The sequence below is a fragment of the Kryptolebias marmoratus genome, linkage group LG14, assembly GCF_001649575.2.
Source record: "Kryptolebias marmoratus isolate JLee-2015 linkage group LG14, ASM164957v2, whole genome shotgun sequence".
Taxonomy (NCBI): domain Eukaryota; kingdom Metazoa; phylum Chordata; class Actinopteri; order Cyprinodontiformes; family Rivulidae; genus Kryptolebias; species Kryptolebias marmoratus.
The window spans coordinates 1,252,119-1,262,753 of record NC_051443.1 but is presented as its reverse complement, the minus strand read 5'-3'; the positions used below and the strand labels follow the sequence as shown (position 1 = coordinate 1,262,753).

At 41.7% G+C, this 10,635-nt stretch overlaps 1 protein-coding gene across 4 annotated transcripts in view; it reads left to right on the top strand.

Annotated features, from left to right (window-relative positions):
- Nucleotides 1-10,635, top strand: part of LOC108244755 (ceramide transfer protein) — a 27,971-nt gene that overhangs the window by 13,408 nt on the left and 3,928 nt on the right. For 2 of the 4 annotated variants that reach the window (XM_037979616.1, XM_017431193.3), the window contains 14 exons: nucleotides 654-761; nucleotides 926-1,064; nucleotides 2,279-2,362; nucleotides 3,555-3,712; nucleotides 3,801-3,893; nucleotides 3,968-4,054; nucleotides 5,054-5,146; nucleotides 5,255-5,311; nucleotides 6,812-6,907; nucleotides 7,090-7,222; nucleotides 7,303-7,373; nucleotides 7,463-7,591; nucleotides 7,687-7,816; nucleotides 9,186-9,322. In XM_037979616.1, coding sequence (XP_037835544.1) covers nucleotides 654-761; nucleotides 926-1,064; nucleotides 2,279-2,362; nucleotides 3,555-3,712; nucleotides 3,801-3,893; nucleotides 3,968-4,054; nucleotides 5,054-5,146; nucleotides 5,255-5,311; nucleotides 6,812-6,907; nucleotides 7,090-7,222; nucleotides 7,303-7,373; nucleotides 7,463-7,591; nucleotides 7,687-7,816; nucleotides 9,186-9,313 — 1,506 coding nt within the window. In that variant the 3' untranslated portion in view covers nucleotides 9,314-9,322. The remainder of the gene's footprint in view (nucleotides 1-653; nucleotides 762-925; nucleotides 1,065-2,278; nucleotides 2,363-3,554; nucleotides 3,713-3,800; nucleotides 3,894-3,967; nucleotides 4,055-5,053; nucleotides 5,147-5,254; nucleotides 5,312-6,811; nucleotides 6,908-7,089; nucleotides 7,223-7,302; nucleotides 7,374-7,462; nucleotides 7,592-7,686; nucleotides 7,817-9,185; nucleotides 9,323-10,635) is intronic. The other 2 variants (XM_037979617.1, XM_037979615.1) reach the window with 1 other exon arrangement.

The following is a 10,635-nucleotide window of genomic DNA, read 5'->3' as shown; positions in this document are numbered from 1 at the left end:
CCATCCGTCCATCCACCCATCCGCCCGCCCGTCCGTCCGTCCATCCAATTTTAAACTTGTAAAATAGTAATTAGTTTAATTTTCTAGTGGACTTCATAAAAAACACACACTGAATGGCTAGAACTTAAAACATAGAAGTAACAAATTGGCTAACAAAATACTAGGACAAACTGATAAGTTTGTATCTTGTCTTAATATTATCATTCAGTTACTGACTTTTTGTTTTGCATATTACCAAAATCTGGACAACAGAACTGCTACAATCAGCTTTTCCTATTGTGCTTCCAAATATAGGCATTCACTTCCTTCTTATTTTTGATGAAAACTGCACAGAGCTGCTGCTGAGGAACCAAAGAGCTACAGAGTAGTTTAGCCTTCCCTCTGTGCTGTCAGGCTGTTCTGTAAGAAGAAAGGTTTACAGGAAGATGGCTTCAGCTCTGCAGCCGGGCCCAGTGACTCAGTGACGTGGTGCTGCTGTTCATTTAACTCTGGCAATACAATATGAAGGAACATGACATTTGATCATCATTTTTCTGTGTGGAATTCTTCCTGCAGTAAATAATAAAAATTACTGAAACTCAGCTGTTTGTGTTCTCACACTCAAAGATTATCTAACATAACTAAAAGTGTTCATTATTTCCCCTCTTCCACAGGCCGACTCTGGATATGGCTCAGAGTCCAGTCTGCGGAGACACGGCTCCATGCTGTCGCTCACATCAGCCACCAGTGGCTTCTCTGCCACCTCCACGTCCTCCTTCAAGGTGTGGTTTCACTGACAGCCACTGCATCAGCACACATGAGGGATGCCTGAGAGGTTCTTTGGACATTTGTTGAAACACAAACTGATTTTGTCTGTACATCCACACAGGACATGTTGCACAGTTGTTGATGACAAAGTTGACAAACAGCTTTCTTGTTTCTTCAGAAGGGTCACAGCCTGAGAGAGAAGCTGGCAGAGATGGAGACGTTCAGAGATATATTGTGCAGGCAGGTGGACACGCTTCAGAAATACTTTGATAGCTGTGCAGATGCTGTGTCCAAGGATGAGCTGCAGAGAGACAAAAGTAAGAACCACACACACTCTTTTCTCATTGTTGTGGTTTGAACAAAGACTACAGTGGATTCTTGCTGTCATAATTAAAGTCAGTCTTAAAATTCAGGACTATTGATGGCAGCGAAGGGGATCTCTTCTGACCTCACTACATCTAAAGCATAGACTGTCCCCGCCTTCTCTCATTGTTGAAGCCAGCAGGACCTCGTTTACAGAAGTTGCCACGTTGTATTTTGTGCAGTAGATATGTGGGACTTTAAGCCCCACAGTCATGGTGTCACATGTACTAATTACGGCTAAACATGTTAGAAAAATGTCCCACCCCTATGAGACTCTATTGTAGCTGACACCTGCAGACAGGCTGTAAGTTAAATCTACTAACGAACCGCCCTAAAAAGCATTTTAAATTTCATTTAAAACTGTTGAAAAACACACAGAAGCAAGCTGAGTAATTATGTAGTTCACATAGTTTACTTTGTGTGTTGAGTGACTTTATTGTTTTCAGGTGAGGCTGTGCTCCACCTGCCCTCACGGACCGGCCGCGCCGCGCCTCTTCTCTACTTATTCTTTCATTTAAAACTATTAGCTTGTACAGTTTCTTTTAGTGCTGGAACTAAGTAGATTAATCAGTTAATTTACTGCTTTTCAAACACAAATTAAAAATATGTTCTAGTTTGAACTCCCTGGACATGAAGATTGTTTTTGCCATTAAAGATTGAGAAATTAAAATCTTTTTTGTTTGTTTTTAGGAAGTTTGTCAATGAGATATTAAGTTGATCTTTTTTATTTTGGGGGCATATTAGGAGCTAATGGATAATATGATTAAAAAAATACAATTAGTCTAACAAAAATTGGAATTATATCATCTCAGTGACTTTTTGGAACCTAAAGGAAAAACACGTTTTTTTTCGGAAAAGTTTTTGAAAGAATATTTTTCCCGATTCGCAGAAAGAAGCAGGGAGTGACTCACACAGCAGTGATTCTGTAAGCCTCCTCAACATTTGTTCACAGCAGTCTGCGCCCGGCAGAGCGCCCGAGGATGAAACCCTGCTTTTGTTCTCCTCTCCTTTCTGACACCACACAATTGTCAGTCAGACTCTGCTGGGATTGGGGGCACGAGGCGTTACTTTGTTCAAAAACCTTTACTTTCACAAGGGTCCTGTGACAAAGGCGTGAAGCAATTGCTCTTTTGGCAATTCCCATCTCAGTCTTACTGTCTTGTTTCAGTCATGGAGGATGATGAAGATGACTTTCCTAACACCCGCACAGATGGAGAATTTCTGCACAACAACAATGGGAGCAAAGAGAAATGTGAGTATGAGCAGAACTCTCCCCTAAATGTGGCGGCTGTGGCTCAGTGGTTCGAGCAGTTGGAGGTTTGATTCCTGGCAGCAGCCACACGTCCAAGTGTCCCTTGGCAAGACACTGACCCCCTCACTGCCTCTGATGTGTGTATGAATGTGATGTAAAGCACTGATTGGACTACAGCTCAGCTTTGTAGAGATACAGTAGAGTGATGTGGAGGGGTTAGGGTTAGGATGGGAGTGGATATATGGATGGGTAAATGAGGGCAGAATGTGTTTTAAAGTGTTTTGAGTGGTTGGTTGACTACAAAGACTGTTCATTTACCATTAAAAATACTCCCTAATGTTTGCTTTTCCAAAGTCACAGTGAGAGGGAAACTGTTGTGTTCTTAATAATTAGAGTGATAAGTCTGTTATGTTTGTGTCTTATGTGCAGCAGACAGTGATCAGAGTGATCTCAGTTATTCAGAACCTGCCATCTTCTGGTGGAGTCCAGCTAACAGTATTTCAGAGCAGCAACAGTTTTCAATATGTGAAATGCTTTATTGTGTGCTGTATTACACATTGTCATTGTTCAAGCAAACACTTGGTTACTTTGTCAAACAACTTCCACGTTGCTACAGATGATCGTGTGCTCAGTGTGTCGTGTCACTCAGATGAAGCAGGCTCGCCCTGATTTTCTAAAGGAGGGGTGCAAACCTACAGTATGTTTATGACAATGTAAACAATAGTTGGTGCCTCCAGCCAGTTTTTTTCCTGTGTGTGTATGTGTTTGTTTGTCTGTAGTGTTAGCAAAGCATCTCATAAAACCAGTAGATGGAAGTAATCACTGGATCTACATCTACAACTGATTAACTTTTTGATGATGGCTACCTCTGCAAACACACAGATGACTATGAGTTGGCCAATTTTACAGCTATTAAGCTCAAATGTGGTGTTGTAGTAGCTGGGAGTCGTCCCCAACACAAACTCCTAGTGCCACTCATTGCACAACATCTCTGCTTAAAACTTTCGCAATAACTATTTGCTTTAACTCCGTCTGCCTGTTCTCATGAACCAGTGAGACAAGGTTTGACCAGAACAACTACAGCTCAGCCTTCACAGCATGGTGGTGGGAAATATGGACTCCCTGTAACTTTTCATCATTGCTCTTTCTCATTCCTAGCATTAACTGGAGTTGTTCTGCTCTTCTCTTGCAGTGTTTCACTCCTTGAGTCCGAAGGAAATGAATGGCATAGACTTTAAGGGTGAGGCTATCACATTTAAGGCCACCACAGCTGGGATTTTAGCCACTCTGTCCCACTGTATCGACCTGATGGTGAAGAGAGAAGACAGCTGGCAGAAGAGACTGGACAAGGTCTGCTGTCACGTTCAAACCATCTGATTTAAGTCCATATGTTTCTGAGCCCAGTCCTCACAGCTGTACGATCTGTGTGCTCATGTAGGAGATGGAAAAGAGACGAAGAACAGAAGAAAGCTATAAGTCAGCCCTCAATGAGTTGAAGAAAAAGTCTCACTTTGGGGGTCCTGATTATGAAGTAAGATAACTGACTTATCTCATACAATAGATTGTAAATGAACTGTTTGGGTAATTGTTTCTCGTTGCTTACAGGAAGGTCCAAACAGCTTGATCAATGAAGATGAGTTTTTTGATGCAGTGGAAGCTGCTCTTGATAGACAAGATAAGATCGAGGAACAGGTAAAAAGGACCTCAAAGCCGAGACACTTCTACTACGAGACTGGACAAGACAAGATCTTAGGCTTGCAAAATGAGTTTTCAACACTAAGATTTTCCAAAGTCTCAGCTAATAGGCATCTCTCCTGTCTGATTCCTCGTGAGTTTTTCAGACATTAGAAGGCGGTCAAACTCACTGTCACAAGAGGGAAAAAGTACAAATCTCATCAAGGACCAACTTTTTGGTTCAATTTTATTTTGAAAGAAAAAAAAACCTTGTTCTTCAGATGTCTTAGGTCAAAATATGCATACACAAATATGACATTAACTTTTGTTGTTTCAAACAAAGGTTCTCAAAAACAAAGCAGCTTGAGTTGTATTCAGTAGCTGAAGATGTTTAGCTTCTTCAGTTCAGAGCATCTCATGCAGTTTAAAGCTCCAGGTTGAATTTCAGCGACAGAATAGAAGTCAAGTCTTTGCTTTCAATACCTTTTTTGAATTTTCTGTGACTGAAACTTTCCACCAGCGCAAAGTTCACATTAAAATTACAAGAAGAAATGGTAGTCTGAAGATGACAAAATGAAGTTTGAACCTCTTGTGAAAGAAAAAGTCGATCAAACTTGAGGTGGAGGTAAAAAAATTTAAAATAAATAAATTCAGTCATTCCACCATGTGAACTCTGAACTTTGTTGTTGTATATAAATGTGTGACAGAAACTCTTCCTCTCAGCACGTAGCTGCAGAGGCTAACATGTGGTCCTAGTGCATGACGTGTGTATTTAACCTGCTGCCACACAAACCAGTTAAGAGACGTCTTCACTAATAATTTTGCCAGAAAAGGTCTTTTTTGTTGTTTTGTTTCGAGCTCAACTTGACCAGAAATCTGGCAGTGTTTTAGTCCCTCGAGATCGTATTTCACCCCTTCATTAAGGCTGTTGATGTTAAATGTGCACCTTTAAAAGATGAATATTCTCTGGATGTAAACAGTGACGTAAACAAGCTTCACCTGTCTGTTTGTGTTCAGTGTCAAACGGAGAAGACGAGGATACATCGATCCAGTCCTGTTTCTCATGGAGGGATCTATTCCAGCTCTGGCACACACAGATTCTCTGACAAGGTTGGTAAATGTCTCACTCCCTCAAACTTCACTCGTTCCACATGCCCCCCCCTACATTTCTTATATACCTTTTTGATTCATCAATCTGTGCTCTCATTTTCCTTTTAGCCTTATAGGAAGGTAGTCAGGGCTTCTCCTGTTGATGTTCACAGATTCAGCTCGGAGGTAACTTTCTATCAAAGACTAGCTTCTTATTCTGCTTTCTTTCATTTGTCTAGTCTGAGTGTCATCTTTGCATGGCCATTTTAAAACACTAACACAATATAACAGATACAAGCATGAGTTTTCTTTATCACCAACTAAACGGAGAATTTGTTGTGTGACACTTTCAAGCTTTGCATGGAGCAGTTTAGGTTTTGCTGCCTGGTTTTAAACCTTTCAAGGTTCTTTTTTTGTATTTTTGTTGTCCTGAAAATAGCCAGACATTTTAGTGTAGATTATCTTATTTCTGTCACATTCGAGGTGTACAGATATAACTGAGCAGGACTCCTACAGGGAGAATATACTGATTTAAGTGTGTAACGTTTCAGCCACCAGGGCCCATGTCACTCTGAGAACACTCCTATTTTCATTTCATTGATTTGAACCAGAGATGAATCAAGATTTTTTGATCCCAGATACCAATTCTAGTCATTTAAAAACTTGGGATTGACTCAATACGACACTTGCATTATTTTTACAGCACAGACTTGGAGATTACAGACTACGAGTACATTAGTTATTAAAACCAACTGCAACAAAGAAAACCTGTTTTAATTTTTCAAGGAAAGAAAATACCAGGTAAACTTTTATTATCCATCTCTGGAAGCCCTGTGTTGGGAGGGTAGGACTGTGGCTCCAAGAGCTCCAAAAGGCAACAAAAACCTGATTTCTCCTCCATGGTGAAGGGTTGGTCATCCAGGGTGATAAATTTAATCTTTTCCCCCTTTTTAAAAAGAAACAATATCAAAGACCTCCAGTTGACCCAGCACAAAGCTGAGGGTCTGGCAGCCTGTTTGGTGACTTGCTCCTGAATTGCTCTTCTTTTGTGTTTTCAAATCCTTGTTAGATCACAACAGCTGCTGTATTAGGACATAAGACATGGACAGTAGGTCAAAGACTGTGGGTGGGGTGTGGGAGCTTCTGCGATACTGATCCATGAAGAGTTGCCTTGATTGGGGTTCTGAACAAATACTTGCAGTTAAATCAAGACAGCATTAATTTGAACAGATGCACTTCCTGTCTGCAGTCAGTCACTCTGGATTAGGTTTCATTTTCCTTTTTGGACATGTGACGGTGTGTTGTGTATGAGCTGATTGTTATTACCACAAAAAGCCAAGTAAGTCATCGTTTCTTTGAGAGGCAGCAGAGCATCATGTTCAGCTCTGAAGGGATTACCATCTTGTTTCATAAACATGCTTTGGGCAGCTCTAAAACAGAAATTACTTTCTGCTTATTTCGTTGTCTTTAGTAGTACCATGTAGTGTTTTTCTAACGAATTCTGTTCAACATTTTGGCACAGGGTTTGTAATGTTTTTATTGCCCCATGATTCGGTGCGCTCAGGTTTCAAGGTGTTTCTGTTGTTTCTGCCTGGTTCTTGGCACACAGTGACTCAAATTCCCATTTTTCAACTCATTATGGAATCAATATTTCCTTGTCTGTCTGTCCTTTGCCTTGTGTTGTAGGTGGAGGAGATGGTGCAGAATCACATGACATACTCTCTGCAGGATGTTGGTGGAGATGCCAACTGGCAGCTGGTTGTAGAAGAAGGAGAGATGAAGGTACTTTCTTTCTAATACACTTCCTGAATCTCACACTGAAATGGGATATCATTTTCAAAGGCCTCAGATTTTTGTTCAGTATAATATTAATGTGGAATTACAAGTCGGACCAGTGTCCGAGTGAATACCAGTAAAAGTGTGGTTTCAGGTGATTTCAGCTACATGTGGTGGACTCCCTGCAGGTGTACAGGAGGGAGGTGGAGGAGAACGGGATTGTACTGGATCCTTTAAAGGCCACTCATTCAGTGAAGGGGGTGACTGGTCATGAGGTCTGCCACTACTTCTGGGACACTGCATACCGCAATGACTGGGAAAGTAGGTCTTTGAATCCATATGAAGGCCACGTGCAGGCACTCAGCTACAGCAATAACATTAAAAACTGCTTCTTTCTTTAGCTACCATTGAAAACTTCAACATTGTGGAGACGTTATCAGACAACGCAGTAATTGTTTATCAAACACACAAGGTGAGAGCTGCAGGCTAAATTCTCAAACAACTGGCTGGTCTGTCCTGAGACGTTACTTTCTTGTGAAACATTGATGTCCTGTGTTGCAGCGGGTGTGGCCTGCTTCCCAGAGGGACGTGTTGTACCTCTCTGCCATGAGAAAGATGGTGGCCAACAATGAGAATGACCCAGACACGTGGCTCGTCTGTAACTTCTCTGTGGATCACAATGATGCACAGGTGAGAACTGCCAGCTCACATTCATTGGACTCTTCAATTTACTGTTCAAACCACTGCATGTTTGTCTTCATTCTTGGCTCCGTCTCTCTGCACAGCCAACCAGCAGATGTGTCCGTGCAAAGATCAACATCGCCATGATCTGCCAGACCCTGGTCAGTCCACCAGAAGGAGACAAGGAGATCAGCAGGAACAACATCATGTGTAAAATCACTTATGTTGCCAACGGTGTGTATTTGCAGGTTGTCATCTTCACACCTGGCTTTGGATGTTTTTTGTGATCAGAATGCTGTTTTAACATTATTTCATTTTACAATCAGCAGAATGTGGTGCCTATCAGAGGACAGAAACAGTGTGTCCTTTCAGAGGCTGTTTATTTCCACACAAACCTCCAGATGTATGAATAATGAAATGTGTGCAGTCATAACTGGCCTGTCCTGTTTCTACAGTTCATGTGAAAACCAGAGACACATGAGAAATAAGTGTTACAGCTACGTGTTTGCAATTGCAATTACAAAACCTTTTCTAAAAAATATAAATAATAACAACGATTTTAGCCTTATTATTGGATCATTTTATTATTATTGCAAAGAGAGTGTATTTAGAGAGCCCAATGAACCATCTGAGGTGTGATTGGTCGTAGCACATCGCCCACACCCATCCAGCTGCTGATCTCACAGGAAGTCCCAGCATCAGAGGAGCCGAGCTGCCCGCTGTGTGGGAGGAAATTATTGGATGTGTAATGCATCTAACCAACACTTGCTTCAGCTCATGGCTCATTCAATGAACAGCTGGTCAGGAAGAAACTACAAGCTGCTACAGTAACCCTTCATACGCATTGAGCCTGTGTGCCCCCAGTCATCATCACAAGTCACTGGTTCCTGTTTTCTGCTGGTTCAACTACAGTTTCACAGCCTTCTACCAAACCTCTAAGTGCCTCTGTGTTTGCAGTGGTTATGTGAGAAACACACGTGTGAAGGTTTAATCTGGACAGCTTACATCTTCACACACACTGTCCCACTACTCTTCAACTCAGTGCTAATGCCAGATGTCAGAGTTTTTACACTTTAGACGTAGCTGGATCTCTGTGCGTATTTAAAGCGTGTCAGGAGAGATGTCTTGTGTGCTCAGGATGTACAAAGGAAACATGGTTGTTTCATGCGTCCTCTGGGTTTCATTAGAAAGTTCCCACAAGTACATGATGCCCTCGATCTGGAGAAAACCCTCTCACTACTGAGCGTTACAATAAAAAAATAATTAGTTCAGTGATTTCCATAAAAACGAGAAAAAAAAGTTTTTTTAAATTTATAAGTGTTGTTTTGGTCATTGTGTGGCATCACATTTTAAGCAAGGCAAATATGGCAAAAATATATATATTTTTTATTACATATTAGCCTGTCTAAAGAAAAGGTTTTATTAAAATGTTTCACCAGCTCACGTGCCAAAGTGTTTTCCACCTGAGCTGAGTTTTTTCCTGTCTAATAGGTTTCATTAGTTTGGCTTTGTAGGGGTGTACAGCAAATACCAAATGCATGAACTGCTGCCTGTTACCTTTGGTGTCAGCACTGTGTAATGTTGGTATGTTGTGTTTGTACAGTGAATCCAGGGGGGTGGGCTCCTGCCTCCGTGCTCAGAGCTGTAGCAAAGAGGGAGTACCCGAAGTTCCTCAAGCGCTTCACCTCGTATGTGCAAGACAAAACTGCTGGCAAACCCATCCTGTTCTAAGACTCACAGGTAAGATACTGGCTCCACTGAAATACAAGGACACTGGAATGGCCAAACTCGTAGAGACTCATTCCTGTAGGAATGTGTGGACGGGTAAATGAGGACAGATTTGTTGTAAAGCGCTCTGAGTGGCCTGATTGGTTAGAAAGGTGCTACATAAGGACAGTCCATTTCCCATTTACCTGGGTGTGAGTGAGAGCGTGAACGGTTGTTTGTCTCGTTTGTCTCTGTGAGCCTCTATGATGGACTTGTGACCTGTCCAGGGTGTCCCCCAGACACCAGCTCTCATCATCATCAATACCTTTATTGTCAGTGTAACAAGTACAGCGAAACTGCATATTCCCTGAGCAAGATATAAAAATAAATGAAGGTAAAAACGTATAGGTAATATTTAACAAAGGGGTGGTAGCACAACACACTATGTACATATCAGTTTCACACATTTGGAAAAAAATAAAAAATTGCACAGAAGGAGTACCGCTCCTTAAATCCTACAGTAACATTAAAATATTGCACCTTGAACATCCATCACCCTGCACAGAAAAGAGGATAAAGAAAATGAATGGCTAGATGAAATGGCCATCTTTGTGCTGCCCTTGGTTACCGCCAGCATGGCAGCAGACTCTAAACATCTGAGGCAAAAACCTGAACTCAGCCACGTTCCAGTGTTCCAGTTGTTTGGGCCGAATCCGGCATCTTAGAACAATCTAGTTCTCCGTTTAAAAATGGAGAGTACAGATTCCAGGGTCTACATTAGACGCTGACTACGGGTCTGAGTGAACAATGTCTTCAGAGCCTGGTTGATGTCTCCAGGAAGTGATTGTCGTGGCAACAACTCAGGGGGGTCCCTGTCCTCAGTCAGTGAGCCGTATTACTCTACAGCAGGGGTGTCAGACTCTCTTGCATGTTTTAGATGTGTTCTTGCTCTAAATGGATGACTTGTTGCCATGCTCCTGGAGAACCTGATTATTTGGTGAGGAGGTGATTAAACCATTTGAATCAGAAAAACCTAAAACTCCGACAGTGACCTCTGACCTTTCACCAGGCTTGTTGACAGCTCCCCTTTTCACAATATGCTTATTGAAGTAAAATAAGGATATTTCTGTGTTGTTGGACAGATGACAGATGACACGCTTTTATTACAGCTCGTCTCGTCTCGACTTTTCAGTATATATATGCTCCCACTGGCTCAGGTTATAACAGGAAATAAGATTAGCTACCATAACTACGCAGATGATACACAGCTCTACATCACGATGTCACCAGGTGACTCTGAACCCATCCAATCACTGAATAGATGCTTAGAACAGATAAATGTGTGG